We start from the raw sequence: 24,777 nt of genomic DNA, 5'->3' as shown, positions 1-24,777 counted from the left end.
TCTGTCCTAATCTCCTCCTCTTATAAAGATATCAGTCAGATTGGATCAGGGCCCACCCTCTCCACCCTCATTTTAATTTAATTACATCTTTAAATGCTCTTTCTCCCAAATACAGTCGATATTACTAGTTACAGTTATTCTGTGAAACAAATCTTTCTCATAAAGCAGCTAGCTTGTAATGCCTGACAGGAAAAGCTCTAATAAAGGTTAACTATTACCATTATTTTAATCCTGAGGAAGTTTTCAGTTGCTTAGTCAGAAGATCATCTCTTTTACCTGGATTCTTAGTAGTAGATTCTTCATATAGGTTCTTTGCTAGCGTCAATAATTAGAAATTTGTATGCCTCCTACAGCTTGACCCATAACTATTTTCTGTTCAGTCATAGTTGATGACAAGGCAACTAAAAATAGCAAATGATATGCTATAATTTAGATGGCTTTTTCTGAGATGGTAGGTGGTTGTGATGAAATAGCCACAGCTCAGGTCTTTCTGTGAGTGAGTGATCATTGATTTCAGTAACCCAGACTTGCTGTTAAGCAAATAGCCAAGATACAATTTGGCTGGAATGTCTAGTGATAACACTGATGAATTAATGTGTGTTATTGCGTAGTAATAACAATGAGATTGTGATGGCAGGGAATGGGGGGGGTGGAGTTAAAGATAGTCTTTTATGAAGATGGAACAAATGCTTCTCGGTCCATACAAGCAATTTCATGTCTGTAGAGTTAATAAAGATCACCAAGTAAGGCGGGATAAAGGCTCATCATTCCGCTCAGGAAGCAGCCAAGACTTTATTTAAACAGCTTAAGTTGGCTGTCACTTGCTCAGTGTGGGTAACTGTTGCTGGACCCCAGTAACAGTGGCCTGGAATCTGCTAAACCTAGGTTGTCCATTGATCTTGTTTTGTAAAGCTACAATACATGAATCTTCTGTTTGAGCAAATACATGGAGCCCCACAACCTCATTTAACCAGATTTCTGTTTTGTGGAGTAGTGACCCATGGTCTGTTTATCAAGCAGTGCTTGATTTTAGCTAAGCTTACTTGTGGCAGTAAGAAACTCAAAGTAAACTTCAAACCATATACATGCTTGCTTACCCCCACACCCCTATCTTGTACCTCATTAGCCTATCTAAAACTTTTCAGGTTTCAGGTTTTCTGCAACAGTTCTTACCAGACTAGGGTCTAAGAAAATGTTACAGCTAAAACTGGTTTTAAGTTAATCACAACCTACTAGTAGTTGGAAAGAAGGGGAATTCTTGCCTTAAAACAGCCAGGGTAGTCTTAAATAGTCCTTAGTAATGACAAATTGAACTATAGTTAGGTATCACCACTAAGCCTATCTGACAGTACTCAGCAGCCAGTCTCATTTACCCAACGTTAAGACAGAGGCTTTGTACTAGCTGTGCCGAGGGTCAAACCAGAAAGATGACTGGAACTTTCCAGTCCAGACATCATTATAATGACCAGGAGAAAGCATAGGAAAAGCTAACAATTTGTAATAGCCAGCCCCAGTGGTTGAGATGCGGGTTAACAGTTTCTGTAAATGTATCATGCTGTCTTCAAGATTCTAAGCAGAGTAGGCATAACAAATGTTGTTGTTGTTATTTCCACTCGTAAATGAACTTGAAAAATGCAATTTAAATTAATACAGGTCTTTTCCAAAGCATCCCCACGGGGAAGAAGTGGTCTTCATATTCCCATGGCTCCAGATAGGTCCTCATGAATTATATCACCAGTTTTAGAGTTTAACTCTCTTAGCTTTTCCACGAGGAACATGGATTAAAGTTTAAAAACCACAGAAACTGAAAACTAGGACCAATGTCTTAGCAGGAGAAATATTTGCAAAACATTGTGTCTAGTTAGTTGTGGAACTAATCAAAGTTGACTGGGTAGAGTTTGTCCCAGGAGCCAGTGGCTGTAGCAGTAACTAGGGCTGACTGAGGTGCGAACAGCTTGTATACTTCCTAATCGCTGTTAAAGTGTCTTCCTCTCATTGCTGGAGAAATAGAAGTCCCTGATACTAGATATGAGAAGATGAATGTTCTAAAATACAGGGCTTTTTTTTTTTTTTTTTTAATTATAAACTCCCAGGAAGGCCAGTGCATCAGAGTCCTGACCGTATTCAGAAGAGCAGTGTTATTATCCATGTTTTAAAGGGTGTTGCCGTTTACAACCACATGGATGGAACCAGAGGATATTATGCTAAGCGAAATAAGTCAGTCAGAGAAAGACAATTATCATATGATCTCCAGACACTAGAGGGTTAGGGGAAAGGGGACAGATTGTTCAAAGGGTACAAATCTTCAGGTATAAGATGAATAAGTTCTGGAGACTTAATGTACATTGTGGTGACTATAGTTAATGTACTTCTGTACTTAAAACTTGCTTAGAGAATAGATTTCAGGTGTCTGACCATGAGAAAAAGAGATAATTACGGGAAGCAGTGGATATGTTAGTTTTATTGTGGTGATCATTTCACAGTGTATACATGTATCAAAACATCATGTTGTATACCATAAATAGTACAGTTTTTACTAGTCAAAAATAAATTTAAGGGGCGCCTGGGTGGCTCAGTCGTTAAGTGTCTGCCTTCGACTCAGGTCATGGTCCCAGGGTCCTGGGATCAAGCCCCATGTCGGGCTCCCTGCACAGGGGAGTTTGCTTCTCCCTCTCCTACTCCCCCTGCTCGTGTTCCCTCTCTAGCTGTCTCTCTCTGTGTCAAAGAAATACATAAGTAAATGAATAAATAGATAGATATAAAATAAATTTAAGAAAAAGAGAAAACATTAAAGACAATTTCTAGGTAATGGTGTAGGGAGAGACATCCCCTTCCTCAAAAAGACAGAGCTGAGAGTCCAGGAAGCGTAAGGCAGCCAGAGTTAATAGGACAGAGTATGAAAGACAAAAGTGCTTTAAAGACAGAAAACCCCAGAGATCTGCAGATGCACCCTTTGAGAAGTCATTGGAGTATTGATCACTGCATGCCTGAAGAGGACATTACCTGAAGCTAAGGAAAGAATAATGTGGAAGGAGTAGAAGAAGAGTGCCTACTCCCTCAGCTGGGTTGGAAAACCTTATGATTCATATGGCATTGGGTAGAGTACCTCAGTTGGTAGAGAGTAATTACCCTAAATTGAGCACTGCCTAATAAATTACAACAGTAATACCTGAATACACACTACGTCTGAGTAACTAACAGCATTCCAGAACAAAGCTCAAGAAGATTTGTAGGAACATAAAAATATTGAGACAAAGTAAAACTCATAATGTCTGGCATACAAGCAGAGGTGACTAGGCAGCAAAGAAGAAGGAAAACATGCCCAGTGATGAATCTTCAGTCAAAACCAACCCAGAACTGACACATACCTTGGAATTACCAAAGAAGTACATTAAACTGATATTATAAATTACAATCCATCTGTACAAAAAGTTAGAGAGATACATGGATAAATAAAATAATACCCAAAGTTAAGCCTTTGGAAGTGAAAAACAGCAACATCTGAGATTTAAAAAAAAAAAAAAAAATACACGGAATGGGAACTCAGTGGCAGCCACTGCTCAGACCAGACACTGCTTGCTCATGCACCTCACTCTGCTTCCTCTGTAACCATGTCTCACAAACCTGATATGGCTGAGATTGGGAAATTCAGTAAGTCAAAATTGAAGAAGATAGAAATGCAAGAGAAAAATTACCTACCCTCAAACAACAGAAGGAGCAAGTAGGAAAATTCTAATAGGGCACGTACTGCCAATATGCACTGTACTCCACAAGCATTGCGTACTTTACTGCTTCTAGCTGTTTATAAGATGCAAAGAGTTTGGATCAAGTTAATGACTGCTGCCCCTTTTCACATCAAAGAATTGAAGACTATGGACAACAAAGGTCACATACTTCTCTCATCTGCTTGTCTGGCTGGCAGGAAAGGAAAACTTGCATGCTGCTGAAAGAGCTGGGTGGGACAACAGTGAAATCTAGAGGAAAATCAAGCTGTTCTAAGGTGTCTTGCAGGCTGCAAAATGCTGTTTAATCAGAGTGGGGTTTTTTTGTTCAAATGATTTTAATTATTGGACTGCACAAATTTTTAAATATGTAAATAAAAAGTTTTAAAACCTGAACAAAATATACTGGGAGGGATTAACAGCATTAGACATTACAGAAGAAAGGATTAGGAACTTGAAGGTACAGTGACAGAAAATATCCAAAACAAAATACAGAAAAGAGGGAAAAAATGTTCTTAATGGAAAGAGTGTCTTTGACCTATGGACATCAAAGAACAACCCCCAGGGGGCTAATATATGGGCAATCAGAATCTCTGCAAGAGAGAAGAAAGGGAAGGACAGAAAAATCCTTGAAGAATTAATGGCCAAAATTTTTCCAAACTTGAAGAAAACTATCACCCACAGATCTAAGAAACTTAAACTCATAGCACACAAAAACACGAAGAAAACTACTCCAGGGCATAGCATAATCAAATCACTCAAAAGCTGTCATAAAAGAGAAAATCTAAAAAGGAGCCAGGAGTGAGTGGGGGTGGGCAGAAGAACATGTTACATAGAGAGGAACAAAGATAAGAATAAACACCAGGTTTCTCACTGAAAATAATGTTAAGTGAGAAGACAGTGGAACAACAGCTTTAAAGCACAGAAAGGAAAAACCATCAACATAAAATTCTGTGTTGACAAATTCTGTTGGCAAAAAATCTTTCAAAAATGAAGGCAAAATACAGATGTTTGCAGATAACACAAAACCACTTTGCCCTGTAAGAAATGTGAAGGGAAGTACTTCAAGCAGATTAAAAATGGTACTGCTGGAGATCTGGATCTACACAAAGGAATAAAGATCACCAGAAATGGTAACAATATTGATAAGTATAAAAGGACTATTTTCTTATTATTTAAAGTTTTTTAGAATATAATTATGTAAACAAAACAGTATATTGTACAGTTTATAGCATAACATGTAAAAAATGCATGGAAATAGTACAAAGGTTCAGGGTAACAAATGTAAACTTGTCAGGTTTTTATACTACACATGAAGTACCATAATATAACTTGAAGGTACACTGTATGGTTAAAGATGTTTTAATATAAATGCTCAGTGACCACTAAAATAACAAGTTACAGATAGTAAGTCAACAAAAGAGATAAAAAGAGAATCATTTAAATACTCTTAATCCTGGGGTACCTGTGTAGTTTAGTTGGTTAAGTGGTTGACTCTTAATTTTGGCTCAGGTCATGATCTAAGGGCCCTGGGATTGAGCCCCACATCCAGCTCCATGCTCAGCAGGAATCTGCTTAAGAATTTCTCTCCTTCTCCCCCTGCCCCTTCCCCTGATTGTGCTCTCTCTCTCTAGAGTAAATAAATAAACCTTTTTTTCCTTTAAACCATTTATCCAAAAGAAGTCAGGTAAAGGGGAACAACAAAAAATGATAGGACAGATAGCAACATGATAGTCTCAAAACTAATCACAACAACAATCTTGTTAAATGAAATTGGTCTAAATACTGCAATCAAAAGGTAGTAATTGTCAAATTGAATTAAAAAGTAAGCTCCATTTACATGCGGCGTACAAGAAGTACATTATAGCTATAAGCTAGAACAAGATTTAAAGTAAAAAGTTGAGAAAAGACATACCTTATATTCATCAAAAGAAAGCTGGAGTTAACTGTAGTAATATCAGGCAAAGCAGCTTTCAGAGCAAGAAATGTTACTACAGACAAGGTTAATTCATAATGATAAAGGGATCAGTTAACCAATAAATCATAATCCTAAATGTTTATGCATCACATAAAAGATCTTCAAAATACATGAAGCAAAAACTGATAGACTTCAAGAAGAAATAAAACATTCACAAATATAGCTGAAGATTTCAGTACCTCTCTCTTAGTACTTGATAAATTGTCAGAAAATCAGTGGCTTGAATGATACTCTCAACCAGCTTAACCTGATACTCCTAGAACACTCCCAACTGACAGGAGAATATGCATTCTTCCAAAGTGCATTTGGAACATTTACCAAGATAGAACATATTTTGGGACATAAAAGAAGTCTCAGTAAGTGGATACAAGGCATAAAAAGTATGATCTCTAATCTCTATTAGTTAGCTGGGGCTGCCATAACAAAATACCACAGACCGGATGGCTTTAAACAACAGCAGTTTATTTTTTCACAGTTCCAGAGGCTGGAAATCCAAGGTCAGGGTGCCAGCATGGTTGGGTTCTGGTGAGCACTCTTTGTGGCCTGCAGACAGCTACCTTCTCCATGAGTGCTCACATGGTTTTCCCTGGTGTGTGCACACTCAGGGGAGAGAGAGCCAAGCTCTCTGGTATCTCTTCTTAAGAGGATACTAATTCCATCATGAGGGCTCTGCCCTCATGACTTTAGCAGAATTACATCCCAAAGATCCAGTCACCAAATATCATCATACTAGGAGTTAGGGCTTTAACAAATGAACTTTTGCGGGGGGCCCGGGGTGGGCACACAAACATTCAGTCCCTAATGTTGGGGTCCGTTATCAAAGGAACGAGACTGAGACAAAGTGAAAGTTATGTAATGCCTTATTCTATGCCAAGCATTAGAAGTTTGACTAGCCAGGGCCGCCTCCGAAGAGAGCGACCCCGTCCCGATCTCACAGGCTGGTTTTATAGGGCATAACCACAGACCCAAGGTACATGGCTTCTATTGTTTAAGGCATTTACTCCCGGAATCGATACCCGGAACCATACCAGGAACTACGGGGGCATTTATTCCCGGAATGAAGTCCGTGGATGTAAACAACAATATGGCTACCTAGGCAATATGGAGTTGCTCTGGCTAAGCAGGCCCTAATAGTTAAACAGGTTTTAACATTAAATTGGCCCTAACATTCCCCCCTTTTCTTTGGAGATTAGTCAATTCTTTGACTCTTCAGCCAGTTCTTGAGGGTGAAAACAGGCTGACCTGAGGTGTCGTTAACCTCGAGTGTTGTTCCATCCGCTGTTTTTCTGATTCTCTATTGGGCTGTTTTAGGCCGATGAGGTGTCCTCTGGCTGCTGCTGAGTAGGAACAGGGTTAAAAGTGACCAAGTTATGAAACCCTTTTGAGTCTTAGTTTTAGTCCACAGTTAGTGGGGTCCACCGGCAGTGGCTCCCATTTCTGGGGGGTGTCCTTGTTTTCGGCTCGTTTGACATGACACGCGTGAATCCAAGCCCTGATGCCTTCTACTTGTACTGCCGTGGGGGTGGTCATGATGACCATGAATGGTCCCTTCCAGTGGGGCTCTAAGTTTTCCACTCGGTGAATGCATATCCAAACCAAGTCTGCGGGTTGGTAAGGATGTGGTTCTACTCTGTCTCCGTCTCAGTGTAGGCAGCTCGGATCCCTGTGTGGGCTCTTTTTAAGACAGACTGTAATGCCTTCAGTGACTGGAGTACAGACTGATCGGTCATTTCCGCTAGGGCAACCTCTTGTAGCCATGGGTGGAGTGGAGGGGGTCGCCCAAACATTATTTTAAATGGGGTAACCTTGTTTAAGTAGGGTGTGCATCGCGCCTTAAGGAGGGCAAAGGGAAGAAGATCCACCCATCCACCGCCAGTCTCCAGAATTAACTTTGTTAAGGTCTCTTTAAGAGTCCGGTTCCTTCTCTCTACTTGTCCGGAGCTCTGGGGCCGGTAGGCACAGTGTAGTTTCCAATTAGTGCCCACGGCCTTGGCCAATGCCTTTGAGACTGAACTCACAAATGGAGGGCCTTTGTCTGACCCAATCGGGAGAGGCAACCCAAACCTAGGAATTATTTCTTCTTAGTAGTGTTTTGGCTACCATTCCTGCCATTTGATGTTTGGCGGAAAAAGCCTCTAACCAGCCTGAAAAGGTAGCCACAAAAACTAACATATACTTGTGTCCATACTTTCCTTGTTTCATCTCTGTAAAATCTACTTCCCAATAAATTCCTGGTTCCCTTCCTCTTTCTCTTTTTCCTCTTCCCATCCTAGTTTCTCCCGCATTTACAGCCTAACATTGAGCGCATCTATCAACCACATCCTGAGCCATACACCCTAATTTAGAAACCTGGAACTGTTTACCCACGAGCTCCTTAAGCTTGCGTGTCTCTAAATGAGTACCCTGATGTATTTGGCTTACTAATTTTTTTTTTCCTAGCCTTGGAGGAAGAATTAACTTTCCTGCCCTAGTCTTAGCCCAATCCCCTTCATAGTCTAATTTAGTCCATTTTTGTAAATATTTTAAACCTTCCTGTGAATAATCTGTTTTTTCTGGTAGGGCTGGAGCCGGGAGTGTAACCAGTTCTTGAGCCGTTTCCCTGGCTGCTTGCTTTGCTGTTCGATCTGCTTATTGGTTTCCTTTTGAAACCAGATTAGTCCCCTTTTGGTGCCCCGGGCAATGCATAACGGCCACCTCCTTTGGGTCCCAAATAGCTTGGAGGAGAGCCAATATTTCTTTTCTGTTTTTAATTTCTTTTCCTTCTGCTGTTAATAGGCCCCTTTCTTTATAAATAGTCCCACGTATATGGAGAGTAGCAAAGGCATACCTGCTGTACCTGCTGTCCGTATAGATGTTGGCGGTCTTACCCTTGGCCATCTGCAGTGCTTTGGTGAGTGCAATCAACTCCGCTTTTTGCACCAAGCTTCCATGTGGCAGGGCTGCCTTCCAGAGTTCCTGTTCAGGAGAAGCCATCGCAGCCCCCGCATACCTCTTTCCATCGGCCGTGTAGCTCCTCCCATCTGTGAACAGAGTCATCTCCGCATCTGGGAGGGGAGTGTCTCTGAGGTCAGGCCTTATTTCTGTGATCTGGGTTAGGACCTCCCCACAGTCATGTGGGTGGTCAGCTAGCTTTTCTGGCAGCAACGTGGCTGGATTTAGCACCGCCGGGGGCCTGAAAATCATTTTCGGTTCGTTGAAGAGGAGGGCTTGATGCCCTGTCACTCGGGCGTTTGTCATCCATCGGTCTGGTGGGGTCCGGAGGAGGCCTTCGATAGCGTGAGTAGTGGTCAAGATGAGATTTTGACCCAAAGTTAATTTACTTGCATCCTTGACCAGGAGGGCCATGACAGCAATTATGCGGAGGCAAGGGGGGAACCTAGCCGCTACTGGATCTAGGTTTTTTTTTGCTAAGATAGGCTCCTGGCTTTTGCTAAGGCCCCAGAGTCTGAGTCAAAACCCCTTTGGCCACCCCTGCCTTTTCATGTACATACAAGTGGAAGGGCTTGGTAACATCCAGGATGGCCAGTGCTGGGGCACTCAGTAAGGATGTTTGTAATTTTCGAAATGCTCCTTCTGCCTCAGCTGTCCACTCTACCGTAGTGAGTCCTCCCTTAATCAGTTCATAGAGGGGTTGGGCAATCTCCGCGAACCGCAGTATCCACAGTCTGCAGTAGCCCACCGTCCCAAGAAACTCTCTCACTTGTTAGGGCGTGGTGGGGCAGGGGTATCGGGTGATCACCTGTTTCCTGGACTCAGACAGTGAACGCACTCCCTCGTGGAGATCAAAGCCTAGATAGATAAGTGGCATGGCTCTGACAGAGCTGTGCTTTCTTTGCTGACACCCGATACCTTTTTTTCCTGCAGAATCTGTAAGAGTTTTAGTCCCCCCTCAAGCATGACTCATAGTCCTCAGCAGCTATTAGCAAGTCATCAACATACTGTAACAGAGTGACTCCTGGGTTGGTGATTCTGTACTCACGCAAATCCTCGTGTAGGGTCTCGTCGAAGATGGTGGGTGAATTTTTGAATCCTTGGGGAAGTCTTGTCCAGGTGAGCTGGCCCTGGAACCCTTCCTGTGGGTCAGACCACTCAAAAGCAAAGAGGGGTTGAGACTCCCTTGCCAAAGGTGTACAGAAAAATGCATCCTTGAGATCTAAAACGGTATACACAGTTCTTTTGGGGCCTAGGAGGGAGAGTAGGGTATAGGGATTGGGCACCGTCGGGTGGATATCTTCAACCCGTTTGTTAACTTCCTGCAAGTCCTGAACGGGTCGGTACTCCCCATTTTCAGACTTTTTGACGGGCAGTAAAGGTGTGTTCCATGGAGACTTGCAAGGAACTAGGATCCCCTCTCCTCGGAGGTGGTTATTGTGTTTTCTGATCCCTTCCTTTGCTTCCCAGGGGAGGGAGTACTGCCGGACTTGAACGGCCGTAGCTGTTGCTTTTAACTGTACCACTACTGGAGGCCGTCTCTTGGCCAGGCCAGGAGGCCTCCCTTCTGCCCAGACTTCAGGAAATTCAACCTGTAGGTTTGGAGAAGGCTTCCCTCCCTTATCTCCTCTGGTTTTGAGACTGGCTTGTAAAGGAGATGTTCATCTGCTGCTGCCACAAGCATCTGCGCAGTGGGTTGTCCCAAAGTCACAGTCATGTCTCCTTCTGAGAACTGAATACCAGCCCGTAGTTTGTGGAGGAGATCTCTTCCCATCAGGTTATACGGGGCATTAGGGAGGACCAAGAATTGATGTTTGACTACTCCCGAGGCCAAATTTAAAGTCCTTTCTGTTGTCCATTTCTGTCTTTCTGTGCCATTTGCCCCTTGTACCCAGACTTCCTCTCCAGATAGTTTTCCCATAGGCTTTAGTAATGATGAAAATTGGGCTCCCGTGTCCACCAAAAAATCAATTGATTTCCCCTCCACCTCAATTTTAACTAGAGGTTCGGGGAGGGGCTCTGAACCACGGCCCCTTCAGTCTTTGGTGGCCAGCATTGCACTTTCTTCTTAGGGCACTCGCCAGCCCAGTGTCCTTTTTCCTTGCAGTAAGCACACTGATTTGAATCTAAGCCTTCCCACCTGCTTTCTTGGTGTTTAGGCTTTTTTTCCCATTGACCCTCTCCTGCCTGCCTTTTTCTTTTCCACTGACCTTTTTTTCCTGTCTCCTTCCCGCCTCATGTAATGTCAAAACTTTAACTATTTTTTTTTAGTCTGTTTTTCATCTTCTTGTGTATCCCTGTTGTTAAACACCTTTTCTGCTATTCCCACTAACTCAGATTCTTCCCTTCAAATCCTTTAATTTTCTGAAGTTTCTTCCTTATATCTGGGGCTGACTGACTGGCAAAGGCAAGATTTACTGCCCTCTGATTTTAACATTTACTTGAATGGATCACCAATATAGATTTGCCATGACACAGGGCTTTAGTCTTCCTTCCTTAAATACTATGTCTCATTTGAACAGAAACATTTTATAGGAAGAAATTTATTAGTCTTTTTTCCCTTCTTGTGAATAAATCCATCAAAACTGATCTAATATGGTCAGATTTTTAACATATTTCATTGTTTCAAACCTATAAACCAAGGCAAATAAAAGTCACTTTTCCCAAGCCTTCTATGACTTACTGTATACCCTCAAGTTTAGTTTTTATTATCTCCTTTCATGTTCTGGTGCAACCATGTATTTTTACTTTAAGACAAAACTGTTTACTCTCTTAGACCCTCTTTTTTGTGTGTACAGTTTTTTTAAAACTTACTATCAATCAACTGCCTTTCCTCTGGTTTTTCAGACAACAATAAAACTTTTAACAAAAACCTTACGGCGTTTTTCTTTTTGTAGTCCATCCTGACCATACCTAAATTTTTTTTTTTTTAATTTCCCTTCACAAACCTTTTACAACTTTCTTTTATATCCAGGTTTTGTCCCAAGCCATTTCCTTTCAAACAACCATCTCATTTAGGACAAAATTACCTTTTCTTTAACAAAATATATTCCCATTCCTTGTCTTTCTTATGTATCTCCTACTTTTTTATGTATAGGGTTATTTCCCTTACTTCCATCAGTCTTAGTTACAGTTAGCAGAATTTTCTATTCTTAGAAACATTTCGGTTTCTAGTGATGGTTAAGTATTAACCAATTGTGAACAGTTACAACAGAATTCTGTAGATAGCAAATTTATGAATTAGTTAAGCACAAAACATGTTTACCAACAGAGTTAAATATTCTTAGTTTCTTTGCAGTAAGAAGTCAGAAGCACAAATCTACATCAAATACTCAATGCTTTAGCATTTTATCCCATTTGGTTAAGACCTAGATGTCCAACAAATTTAATTCCATTTGTCATCCAACCAAAACTTTGAAGTTTCAGGTTACCAAAGACTTTGAAAGTTACCTTAACAATTACCCATTAAAACTTTGAGACAGACAATTAACCATCAGTTCAGTTATTTCTTTGCTAACAGATTTTAACAAGTAGCATGAGCTTATTTGACCTTCAGTGAACTTTGAAGTTTCACATTTACTGCTGTAACTTTAAAGACATATCTATCTTAATTAAACCAACAAACTTAACTTAGTTCAAATACTGATTTACGTTTCACCTGGACCCACTCCATTTTTAATGTTTACCTGAGACACGGGTGGGAAGATCTGGAGTGGGGGGTGTTAGGTCCAGGGACTGCTCTTCTTGCTCCTTGACAGTGAAGAGGGAAGGAGCCGTGGTGCAGGAAGCACCGAGGACGGTCTAGAGGCCAGCTATGCAGGCCACACCCAAGTTGGCCTGAAACAGAAGGGGGAGTGCTGTCAGAAGGCAGAGAAAGGGTTCCTAGTTTGAGAGTTTTCCTGGGTAAACCTTGTCACCCAACTGGGTGGTTTTACCTTGAAAATCCTTGAAGTGCTGGAGAACAAGACTTAGGGGTGTCATAGGTCCCTTACTCTACGCTTGCCCCATTTCTTCAAACACAACAAACAACACAACAGACAACAAAAAGACAAGACAAAGACAACCACAGACCAGACCCAACAGCCCTTCCTCAACCAGATATCAAGTCTAAGGGTGTGCAAGATATACAGTCTGCCGCTGGTAGGGATTTTCTCAGTCCCCTGACCGCCTAGGGGGACTCAAACCCCCTGGCAGGTCCCCTGACCACCTAGGGGGATTCGAACCCCCTGGCAATCTCCCAGTGGAGGGATGAGGCGTCCCGCATCCACTCCAGCCCTGGGGAGCAATGCTGTGTCCAGCTTCTCCCTGGTGGGCTATACCCTGGAGCTCCGCAACCAGACAGACAGACCAGATCCTGCAGGATAAAATCTTGAGATCTTATCTCCAAAGGCTTTTCCCAGAAATTCTAATGCTGACTCAGTTCTTGTCCTTTAATCCCGGACGAGCCCCCAGAATGTTGGAGTCCGTTATCAAAGGAACGAGACTGAGACAAAGTGAAAGTTATGCAATGCCTTATTCTATGCCAAGCATTAGAAGTTAGACTGACTGGCCAGGGCTGCCTCCGAAGAGAGCGACCCCCTCCCGATCTCACAGGCTGGTTTTATAGGGCATAACCGCAGACCCAAGGTACGTGGCTTCTATTGTTAAGACGTTTACTCCCGGAATCGATACCTGGGACCATACCAGGAACTATGGGGGCGTTTATTCCCGGAATGAAGTCCGTGGATGTAAACAACAATATGGCTACCTAGGCAATATGGAGTTGCTCTGGCTAAGCAGGCCCTAATAGTTAAACAGGTTTTAACATTAAATTGGCCCTAACACCTAACAGCTCACAGTTGAATCAAATTAGGAATCAATAACAGAAAGAGGTCTAAAAAATTCCCAGATATTTGGAAACAAAAATAACACTTCCATGCATCAAAAAAGAAGTAAGGAAAATACATTGAATTAAAGTGAAAACACACTAAATTTATGGGTTGCTGCAAAAGCAGTACTTAGGGAGGAATTACACCTCTAAATGCCTAGGTTAGAATAGAAGAAAAAGGTATCAGTGATCTAAACTTTAACCTTAATAAACTAGGCAAGAAGAGAGCAAATTAAACCCAACTTAGCAATAGGGGAAAGGTAAGAATAAAGATCAAAGCCAAAATAAGTGAAATATTTTCTCTAGGGGTAGAGAAAAATCCGTGAAACCACAAGCTAATTTTTAAAGACCAATAAAAGTGGTAAACTCTGGCCAGACTAATCAGGAAGAAGAGAAGCCATAAAACCAGTATCAGGAATGATAGAGGTGGTATTACTAGAGCCTCCAGTATTAAAACAATAATAAGGGACCACTGTCAACAACTTTATGCCAGTAAATTTGATGACTTAGATGAAATGGACCAATTCTTTGAGAGAGACAATCTGCTAAAGCTCACTCAAGAAGAAATCAATAACCTGAATAGCCCCATATTTATTAAAGAAATTGAAAATGTCAGACTGTTTTCCAGAGTGTCTGCACCAATTTAAATTCTTATTAGCAATGTCCTTGCTGACATTTGGTTATTATCTGATTTTTCTGGTTGTACCCTCCTGGTGGGTATGAAGTGCTATCTCATTCTGTTTGACTTTGTATTTCCCTGACATTTAATGATGTGAAAAATCTTTTCGTGCGCTTACTGGCAGTCATTTGCATATCTTCTTCGGAGAAGTATTTATTCAGATCCTTTGCTTATTGTTTAATGGGTTGTTTTTTTATTATTGAATTGCAGGAGTTCTTACATGTTCTGAATACAAGGCCCTTATCAGACATATGATAGCAGGTGTCTTTTCTCATCCTGTGCATTGGGACCTTTTTGATTGTGTCCTTTGAAGCATAAGATTTTTATGTTGATTAAGTCCATTTTATCAGTTTTTGGCTGGGTCTTTGGCATCATGTATAAGAATCCACTGACAGGGGACCTGGTTGGCTCAGTGGGTTAAAGCCTCTGCCTTCGGCTCAGGTCATGATCCCAGGATGCTAGGATCGAGCCCCGCATCAGGCTCTCTGCTCAGCAGGGAGCCTGCCCCCTCTCTCTCTCTGCCTGCCTCTCCGCCTACTTGTGATCTCTTTCAAATAAATAAAATCTTTAAAAAAAAAAAAAAAAGAATCCACTGACAAATCCAAGATCATGAAGATTTATCCCTATGTTTCATCTAAGAATTTTATAGTTACAGCTCCCATATTATTTAAATTAATTTTGCCCTCCCACATATTAAGTGCTCGTGTGGCTGATGTCTCCCCAGTGCAGATAAAGAATGTTTCCATCATTGCAGAAAGTTCTTTTAAGATTTTATTTATTTGAGAGAGAACAAGTGAGAAAGAGCATGAGCAGGTGACAGGGGCAGAGGGAGAAATAGACTCCCCACCAAGCAGGGAGCCTGATGTGGGGCTCAGTCCCAGGACCCCGAGATCATAATCTGAGCTGAAAACAGCCGCTCAACTCACTGAGCCACCCAGGCACTCCTGCAGGAAGTTCTTTAGGACACAAACACTTTAACATAGATGAAAATGAGCTAAGGACTTGAACAGTTAGTTAACCAAAAAATAAATGAGTGAACTCATGTACACAAAACTGTTTAGTAGTTAAAGAATGCAAAATTAGAACAGAGATTGCATTGTTAGTTCCCCAGATGGACAATGACTACTTCCCTTCAGGTCTTGACTTAAAAATCACATCAGTGAGGCCTTCCCAACCCACCCTATTTAAAATTTCAAACTTAGTCTTTTCATTTCCTGCATTTTCTCATTAGCTGTTACCATATATACATTGAACTTATTTTCTTGTTTATTGTCGGTGTCCCCGCCCCCACTTCGAATGTACAATCCATGAAAGCCTGTTTTATGCACTATTTATTGTCCCTCCATTTCCTAGAACAGTTCTATATATAGAAACTCAAATACATGTTGTTAAATGAAAGCTGACAAGGTGTAGAGAAAACAATGTTCTCATATACTGCTATCAGTAAATTTGGTACAACCTTGTTGGAATTAGTTGTATAGCATGTTAAAGTCTCAAAATTGTGCTTTCCCTTTGACCTAACTTTTCTCTTTCTAGGTATTTATCATAAGGAAATAATTAAGGATGTGCACAGAGATATGGCTGGAAGATTTGGCCACAATGGAATGCTTTTATCTGCAGTCTGAACTCTTGAACTGACATACCAGAAGGAATGTAGATTGTTTTCAAAATGTGATGACAAGAACTATTTTTGCAGAGTTGTTCAAAAGAGCCTTTCCTGTCTTCCATAATGCCTTAGTGTATTAAAATATTGTCTCATTACTGACTTTTGGACCTACCTTCTTTCTTAAGCAAAATTAAAACTTGTCTATGTAATTTTTTCCACAGATCCCTTAATATGGACTTTGAAAATCAAGATAAAGAGAAAGACAATAGCAGTTCTTCTGGGTCTTTCAATGGCAACAGCACCAATAATAGTAAGGCATTTTATGTCAATTAACTTTAATACATATAGTGGTCTTAATTAGATTCTTCCTATAACCCCAGTTAATTTACCGGGTTTAAGGATTTATGTTTAATTATAATAAAATCTAATCTGTATTGGTATAATTTGTAAAAATTCCTATGTTCTGAATCTAACCCAATGATTTCTCATTACTGCTTTTAACTCATGCCTAAAAGCTTGCTGCTGAGATTATTTTCTTAAAAACAAGTAGGATAGTAAAGATTTTGTAAGAATGTTGAGTTATAAGAAATAGAAGTGTGCTATATAGCAAATGTTTGCCAGCATTGTTTATAATGGCCAAAAAGTAGAAACATGACTCAGAGATCAATAAGCTTGTTGATGGATAAACAAAATATGGCCTGTCCATACAATGGAATACTATTCAGCATTAAAGAGAATGAAGTACTGACGAGAGGTACTGATACTGATACATGATATGAACCTCAAAACATTATGTTAAGAAGTCAGGAAAGAGTACATATTGTGTGAGTCCACTTACATGAAATTTCCAAAAAGACAAATATGGAGAAACTGAAAGTGCATTTGTAGTTTCCTGGCAAGTATTGGGCACTAAAGATGGGTGAATTTTGCTGTATGTAAATTGTGCCTCAGTAGAGTTATAGAAAATTGTTGATGTTTATTATAAGGGAAATCTAATTATAAATAAGGAGACTTGATTTGATCATCAAGAGCTTGATACTGGGTTCCTACCATGCAGTTTATTAGATATATATTTTTTAGATATTCTATTAGATATTTTGAAAGCTGCCAAAGCACAAGAGCTGGTACCCAAGCTGTCACTAGGCACTGTGGCCAAAACACTTTGTGAGGCATTAATAAAGTGCTAAGACAGAGTTAGTAAATACTACTTCCCTTCCCTAGAACAGGAACATTCTCTCACAGACCCTTACCGTAGCCTCAGAGTACTTCTAACAAGCATCTGCTATCAGTAGATCAGAGTAAGCCTTAGAGATGAACTCATTTGACATCCATGTACAGAGAGAGCAAAGAGAAAGGCAAGTCAGGGTAAGCCACATGGGTCAATTTAATAAGGGACTCCCGTGCCAGACAAGGTGAGTTTAATCTGAAATTTGAAACCATGAACTTGGATTGCTGGAGAAGTCATTCTGGATGGGAAGAGCATATGATTAACAGGCACAGAGAGAATGAGCGTGACTTACAGAACAGCCTCAAGTCACCACCTAACAGGGAGGAAATATTGAGGATCCAGGATAAAGGTAGAATACTGATGGAGAATTTTAGAACTTAAATGGAAAAGAGATCACTCATTTTCTCTAGTTACTGCCCCACCCACCAAATTATACTTGCCTAGCTTTTACCCAGTTAAATGTGTTCCTTGTACCCAGGAATCTAAAGTGGGCATTGCAAATACAGTAAGTAGAATTATTTTAATATAATGAGTCTATTCTTAAACTTATGACACAGATTCTTGTATGAGGTAAAATACCATATCAGTAACTTATAGGGAAACCAGGTAAAACTCAGTATCAATACCCGATTTTCAGGTTAAATGATTACATAGCGTTTATCTTCTGTCAACATTTAAGCCAAATCACTTTTACAACTGAAACTCCTTTGCAAGTCCTGTGTTATGTAGCATATATGCATATGATGTATTTAAACCAGACTATAAATCCATTGTACATTGAATCACAGAAACCTAAGAGAAATGGACACTGTGTGTCTAAGTACTATTTTATCCTCAAATAATTGATCAGGTCAGTCCATACAGTAGAAGGAAGTTACCTAGTGACATGAGTTTTCATTTCTCACCGCTGATGTCTAAAGAGTAGTAAATGTTTGTTTAAGTGGTCATTTTCTTAAATCTACCTCCTGTGTTGTGCTAAATGATCCTCACAAATGTATTTCCTCAGTGCCTCATCTGGGCCATGGATACCAGAAGAGATAGATTAGGAGAGAATGCAGTCCTCTTCCACAAAATCAGGAAAAACACAATGAAAGAAATGGCTGTTGCAGCAGGGAAGGCCAGTATTTGATCATGAGGCATGACACCATTCCAGATTGAAGGGACAGCATGGAACATGGGGTACATTTATCAAAATCAAAGAAATAATAATAGCCAAAAGGATGAACAGAGAAACACAAGAAATTGTGGGGGTGCTGAAGAGATTGAAGTCCTGAATGATAACCAATGTAGAAGAATACAGGATTGTTCTCAGGAAAGGAAGGTATGAGTTTAGTGTTCAGATTTTGGCAAGAGTCTTGATTGAAGGAGAAAGTGTAAATAGGTAGAAGTTGTTGTTAAAGGTTGCAATATTAAAAAGAAAAAAAAAAGGTTGCAGTTGCCTAATCCCGAAATAAATAAGAATCAAGGAATTTGTGAAAAAGACAACAAAAATGAGTGACGTACGGTTTCCTAGACAGCATGGATGCTGATAACAGTATTGAGCAAAAGGAAGCCAGACACACAAAACACATGCTCCGTATCAGTGTATGCAATAAGCTCAAAAAATAAGCAAAATCAATACTAGTATTTTAGAATGTGCAGTTGAGCAGAAGACATATAAAATAGAGCAAAGAAGAAAGTGTCATAAAGGCCAACGTAGTAGTTCCTTTTGGGGAAAAGAATGGAGACTTAGGAGGGGCACAGGAAAGACTTTTGGGCTCGGCAGGGTTGTTCCCTGACCTGGGTGCTATTTGCTGATTGATTGAACTCTACATCTTTGTTTTATGTACTTTGTTTTATGCCTGTTGTGTTTTTGTTTTTGTTTTAAGATTTTTACTTATTTATTTGACAGAGACCGTCAGCGAGAGAGGGAACACAAATAGGAGGAGTGGGAGAGGGAGGAAAAGCAGGCTTCCCACTGAGCAGGGATGGCGGGGCTTGATCCCAGGACCCTGGGACCATGACGTAAGCGGAAGGCAGCTGCTTAACGAACGACTCAGCCACCCAGTTTCCCCCGTATGCTGTTGTGTTCTACAATAAAAAGGGTTAGAAAGAAAGTGGGGAAGCGGAGTGCCCTCCAGGTTCTGTCTGATTTTCCTGAACCTGGTTCTAAATCCTGTCTCATCCCTATATCTGCCCCAAGAAACCTATATAGAGATTTTTCCTTCTGGCATACCAGCCCTTCATTTAATCTGTATTAAGTGAGTTTAAAAAAGGACAGCTCCCACCCTTGGCCCCATTATCTGACGTTTTGAAGTCCTTTACCAGGCTTCCCATGTAATTTATCTGAACTCTGAAGACTGTACAGCTTTTCAAAGCCCTCATGTTACCTGCTGTGTAATAGGTGCTCAGTAAATAGTGAAAAGCATGCTTCTTTCACGGAGGTGCAAAATCAGTAACTTTCTTAGTGATTATCAATAATATGCTGGTGTATATTATTGTTCAGTATCTATTTCATGACCATGTATTTAGCCTATAGCCTTGTTCAGTAAATGCTAAAAATAATTTCTCTACATAATTTTTTCCATCACCCTGCCTACTTTTTCTTCCTTCTTTTTTTTTTTAAACGACTTCCCTCCATCTCTGTGCTCCAGCAGTTTCTTGCCACTGTCCTAAAAGTACTTTATCTCTAGGGCCCGCCTTGAAGAGAAAACCGTGCCTATTTCTTATGTTAATTTTTGCTTTAAAGGTAATGCCAACTGCTTTTGAGTAACTCCTCCTAATTATGACAACTCTTGTTTTGCTTTGGTCTGTTTTTTTTTTTTTTAAGATTATTTATTTATTTGACAGACAGAAATCACAAGTAGGCAGAGAGGCAGACAGAGAGAGAGGAGGAAGCAGGCTCCCTGCCAAGCAGAGAGCCCGAGCCCGATGTGGGACTCGATCCCAGGACCCTGGGATCATGACCTGAGCCAAAGGCAGAGGCTCAACCCCCTGAGCCACCCAGGTGCCCCTGCTTTGGTCTGTTTTGTTTTGTTTTGAAGTCACTGAAGTTTGCCCGAAATTTCTGTTAGCTTCATCCCCTTCAGGACCATTATCTCCAGACCTTTAGGAAGTACAGTATTAAAATTGTGTACATTTTTTTAGGTGGCATATTGTCAGCAACTAAAGGAACTCTACTTGCCCTGTGACATTGCCGTTTGGTAAACTCCCTTGGGCATTCTTCTATAAAACTCACGGAAGCAGTGTCTCATACCTCCTGGTTTAAAATCTGTGCTTTTAAAAAACAAAAATCTGTGCATTCTCTCTAATACTCTAGAAAGGCTCTTTGTGTTCAGTTTTGCATTTTTTAAAAAGATTTCATTTTATTTGACAGAGATCACAAGTAGGCAGAGAGGCAGGCAGAGAGAGACAGGGAAGCAGGCTCCCCACTGAGCAGAGAGCCCGATGTGGAGCTTGATCCCAGGATCCTGAGACTAGGACCCAAGCCAAAGGCAGAGGCTTAACCCACTGAGCCACCCAGGCGCCTCCAGTTTTGCATTTTAATTGCAGACTGAACTTCTAAAATTTAGATTTTTTATAAACAAATACTTATCATATACCTGACTCACTAAAGTCTTTATTCTAGCCAGCCATTTAAGTTTTCTGTTCATGTTTTAAACCAATATAATTAATTTGTAGACTATATGATGTTTTGTTTTACAAAAGAGGGGGGTGTGGATGTATATTTTAAGACTTGTAGTTTTTTAAAGATTTGTTTCTCTTAAAAGATTTGTTTCTCTTCATATAACAATTACTTATTAGTGAAACTATTATTTTCTGTTGTGAAAGGCACCTAAAATCTGTAGTTTTCTCTAGTAGTTCTCTGACATAGTGTAGAGCACTCAGACCAACTAGGTGAAATTCAGTTAGAAATTTCATGGAGTTCTGTCTCATAAATGTCCGTAAGACACTTCACTTTAAGTAAGGTACTACCCCTCCCCCCACTCCACTCCCCACCCACTCCCATATACACACACAGATGATCCAGGCCAAGTGAAGGAGTTTGACTGCAGTTCTGGTCAGCAGCCATCTTAAGAACATCTCTGTCTTGACACATAGATCACTCCTCCTCAATTGAAATGCCCTATTCCTACATGAATTGACTCCTCCACCTAGCCAGTAAGAAACAATTTTGTTTTGTAGAAATATTTAATATTTTATTGAACTAAAATACCTAAATAGCCTTCTTGGGACAGATAAATTTAAATACCAAAGAGCAGTTTTTAAGCATTGGTTGATGATTGCAACCCTTGGTGCATAGTTATGTTCTTCCTGGTCACATTATATCTTATTCATAGCCTTAATTTAATGAAGAGAGACTTCTGATATTTCTTTATAATAGTTTCATGTGAATATTTTTTCTTCGATTCCTCTCAAGAACTTTTTATCTCTGCAGGGTTAATTTGGAAGTAGATCACACACAAGATTAATAATTTTTTTAATTCAGTGGTTATCAGATATAGCCATGTTTCTCTTCTCTACCAAATATTTTTTTAATGCTTTTCAACTCTGTATGCAAAATAAAATTTTCTGGGAGTTTTTAGCTGGGCCTATTAACCCCTAGAGATTCAGTTTCATTGGTCTGGGGTTGGGGGCCTGGGCATTGTAATTGTAACAGCTCTGCAGGTGATTCTAATGAGTAACCAAGAACTGAAAACCACTGTGCTAAATCCTGTATCCCAAGTAATTGTTTTCTCCCATTTATCCTTAAAATGTTCCCATACAATTTTTCTGATTTTCGGTTTTCAGATGTCTTATTCCCTCCACTCCCCGACTCTACTCAGAGTTGATCCTCAGCAACAGTGGGGAAGAATGAATATGAATAAACCCGTAGATGATGAGAAATGATTTTAGTCATTGGCTTTAAACCATCTCTTATACCAGACCTGCACATGAGACTACGAATGTACTCAAATTGACTAATCTGAATTTTTTTTTTCTAAGATTTTATTTATTTGAAAAAGAGCTCAAGCCAGGGGAACCGCAGGTGGAGGGAGGGAAAGGGAAAAGCAGGCTCCCTGCCAAGCAAGAAGCCTGATGCAGGGGTTTGATACCAGGACCCTGGGGCCATGACTTGAGCCAAAGGTAGATACTGAGACACCCAGGTGCCCCAATTAATACAAATTTTTACTACCTGTTGATGTTCTAGGTTTTTTGTTTTTGTTCGTTTGAGGGGGTTTTTTGGTGCCCTGTCAACCAGATTGTTAGCACCAGGAGGTAGATAATGAAGGCACCATGAGGAGAGCAAGGAGTTCATGATCTCAGTGGGAAGGAAAGAATCAGAGGACCTAGATAAACTGTATCTTATATACTAACCCCAGGAACTGTTAAAGTGTCTGGAGTACATGGGCACAGTGCCTGTTACTTAAGTCATTAATCTCTCCCTTTTTCTCTTTCAGGTATCCAAACTATTGACTCTACCCAGGCCCTGTTCCTTCCAATTGGTGCATCTGTCTCTCTCCTAGTAATGTTCTTCTTCTTTGACTCAGTTCAAGTAGTTTTTACAATATGTACAGCAGGTAAATGAGTTTCTTCTCTATTTTCAGACTTTAACCTAGAAGGAATTTTTTTCACCTCTTTTTAATCATCATTCAAAACTTAAGATTTATACACCATGCCATGCAAGTTTTTCTTTTTAAGTCTGTTTTTTCTCCCCATACTTCTCCTTGAGCCACTGGATACACATAACATCAGTTTAGGACTGCCAGTACAGCCTGAACAAAAGACCAGGGGGTTTGAAAACATGCAGGCTTTATGATATCAGAGTAGGACCACTTTGACTGTGGCTCCTTGTCTGGGAGGTTACTAGAAGATCCAGTGTGACAAAGTGGTCATTGGCAACCCCCACTGATGTTTCTGTAGTAGACAGACACAGTGATAACTAATCAAAGTAATTTGACTGTCAGCCCTCTGATCAGTTTTTAAGCAAAGAGATGATATAAGTGTATAAAACATCAGCAAAATGCTGGACATGTCAGATCATCCCCTGGCCCGCTGTTTCTCTTTTCATATTAAGATAGAAGAGAATGAGAAACCTAGATGTCTCTGCTTCCCCTACTTCAAATCAGGTACTTCTTTTTTCTCAAGACTTTATCTGTATGGTGCTAATGGAAGACATTTTTTATCTCTAGTTAGTTAATTTTATCTACTTACTGAGAAAAGTTTTCTGGGTAGTCAGTGTTTCCATAAGTCATGCCATTTTTCTTACGGTTGTTGAAAATAAACAACAAAACCTAACCATATATATTTTCTTTCTCTAGTTCTTGCAACAATAGCTTTTGCTTTCCTCCTCCTCCCGATGTGCCAGTATTTAACAAGACCCTGTTCACCTCAGAATAAGTAAGGACTTGGGGTTTTCCTCTAAATTATGAATTTGTATATGTTTTTATCTTAGACTTGATAGCATTGTTGGGAGTCTCAATTTCTGGTATTGACCAGAGCACACAAATGCCAGAAGACTGGGAAGGGAGATGTTTGATCTTTAAGACTAGAAGATAGTACTTCCTTTTGTACCTTTCCATAGCAGAGGAAATGTAAACAAATCTTACAAAGTCTGAGTCATTGAAATATGCTTCCTGCTTAGATTACTGAAAGATGAGCAGTTTCATTTTGAAGCAATACTCTCATTTTTTTACTAGGGAGTTAACGGGATGTGAAAGTAGTGGTTGACTCAGACATTTTTTGCCTTTCATCTTTGGTGGCCTAAAATATACACTAGCCACTTAGGTTCAAACCCCGTGTGCATACCTTTCACTCCTTAACTCCCAAAGCCATTGCTCCATAGAAACAAAATGTTGTGCTAACAGAGATGCTGTATGCACTTAGGAAACCCGTCACTTGGGGCAACTGATTTTCCCAGGAATTAGTGATAGCCAAAGAGAGTTATTGCAGATTTTTTAAAATATGTATTCATCACTCATTGCCCAGTGGATTGAAGGTCAGTACTTTTTCATTTTGTTTTCCTCATAAGAACAGAATTTCCCCTATAATGTATTTAATTCTCCAAAGATTGGTGTTGTCACTTAAAATTTCTAAACACCCATGCTGGTAATTTGGGATAAAAAGTACAATCAGATGGGTGCAGAAGTATAATTAATTCCTCTTTTTTTTTTTTTAAGCTTTTCTTTTTTTAAGATTTTATTTATTTATTTGACAGAGAGAGAGATCACAAATAGGCAGAGAGGCAGAGAGGGGGAAGCAGGCTCCCTGCTGAGCAGAGAGCCCAATGCGGGGCTCGATCCCAGGACCCTGGGATCATGACCCAGCCTAAGGCAGAGGCTTTAACCCACTGAGCCACCCAGGTGCCCCTAATTAATTCCTCTTTGTTTCTGTAGCTTACTCCAAGGAGGTTTGGGTATTTTCGAATTCCAGGTGTCTGGGTATTGCCTGCTGTTCTCATCTGGCCATATGAGCTCTGATCATGAAGGACCAAGGTAGAGTTTGGTTATTGAAATATTATGTATTGCCTATGAGTCCAATAAATGGTGTGTGTTTTCTAGGATTTCCTTTGGTTGCTGTGGGCGTTTCACTGCTGCTGAGCTACTATCATTCTCTCTGTCTGTCATGCTCGTCCTTATCTGGGTTCTCACTGGCCATTGGCTTCTTATGGATGGTGAGTAACCTGTGAAAAGTTGAAGTTTTAATGTAGTTTATAGTTATATTTGTCCTCCCTTCCTCTGCTTACTGTGTTTAGTAATATTTACTCCAATTACTGTGAACATTAGGTGTCCTTAGGCGGTGCTACC

General features: G+C 40.3%; 1 protein-coding gene across 1 annotated transcript in view; it reads left to right on the top strand.

Annotated features, from left to right (window-relative positions):
- Window positions 1-24,777, top strand: part of LOC111156446 (signal peptide peptidase like 3) — a 146,921-nt gene that overhangs the window by 108,129 nt on the left and 14,015 nt on the right. Inside the window, exons 3-6 of the mRNA XM_022517359.1 lie at window positions 16,005-16,093; window positions 22,432-22,551; window positions 23,293-23,371; window positions 24,532-24,644. Coding sequence (XP_022373067.1) covers window positions 16,005-16,093; window positions 22,432-22,551; window positions 23,293-23,371; window positions 24,532-24,644 — 401 coding nt within the window. The remainder of the gene's footprint in view (window positions 1-16,004; window positions 16,094-22,431; window positions 22,552-23,292; window positions 23,372-24,531; window positions 24,645-24,777) is intronic.

The sequence above is a fragment of the Enhydra lutris genome, unplaced genomic scaffold (genome assembly GCF_002288905.1).
Source record: "Enhydra lutris kenyoni isolate GAN:26980312 unplaced genomic scaffold, ASM228890v2 scaffoldscaffold46, whole genome shotgun sequence".
NCBI lineage: Eukaryota > Metazoa > Chordata > Mammalia > Carnivora > Mustelidae > Enhydra > Enhydra lutris.
This window is presented reverse-complemented; position numbering and strand designations above follow the sequence as displayed.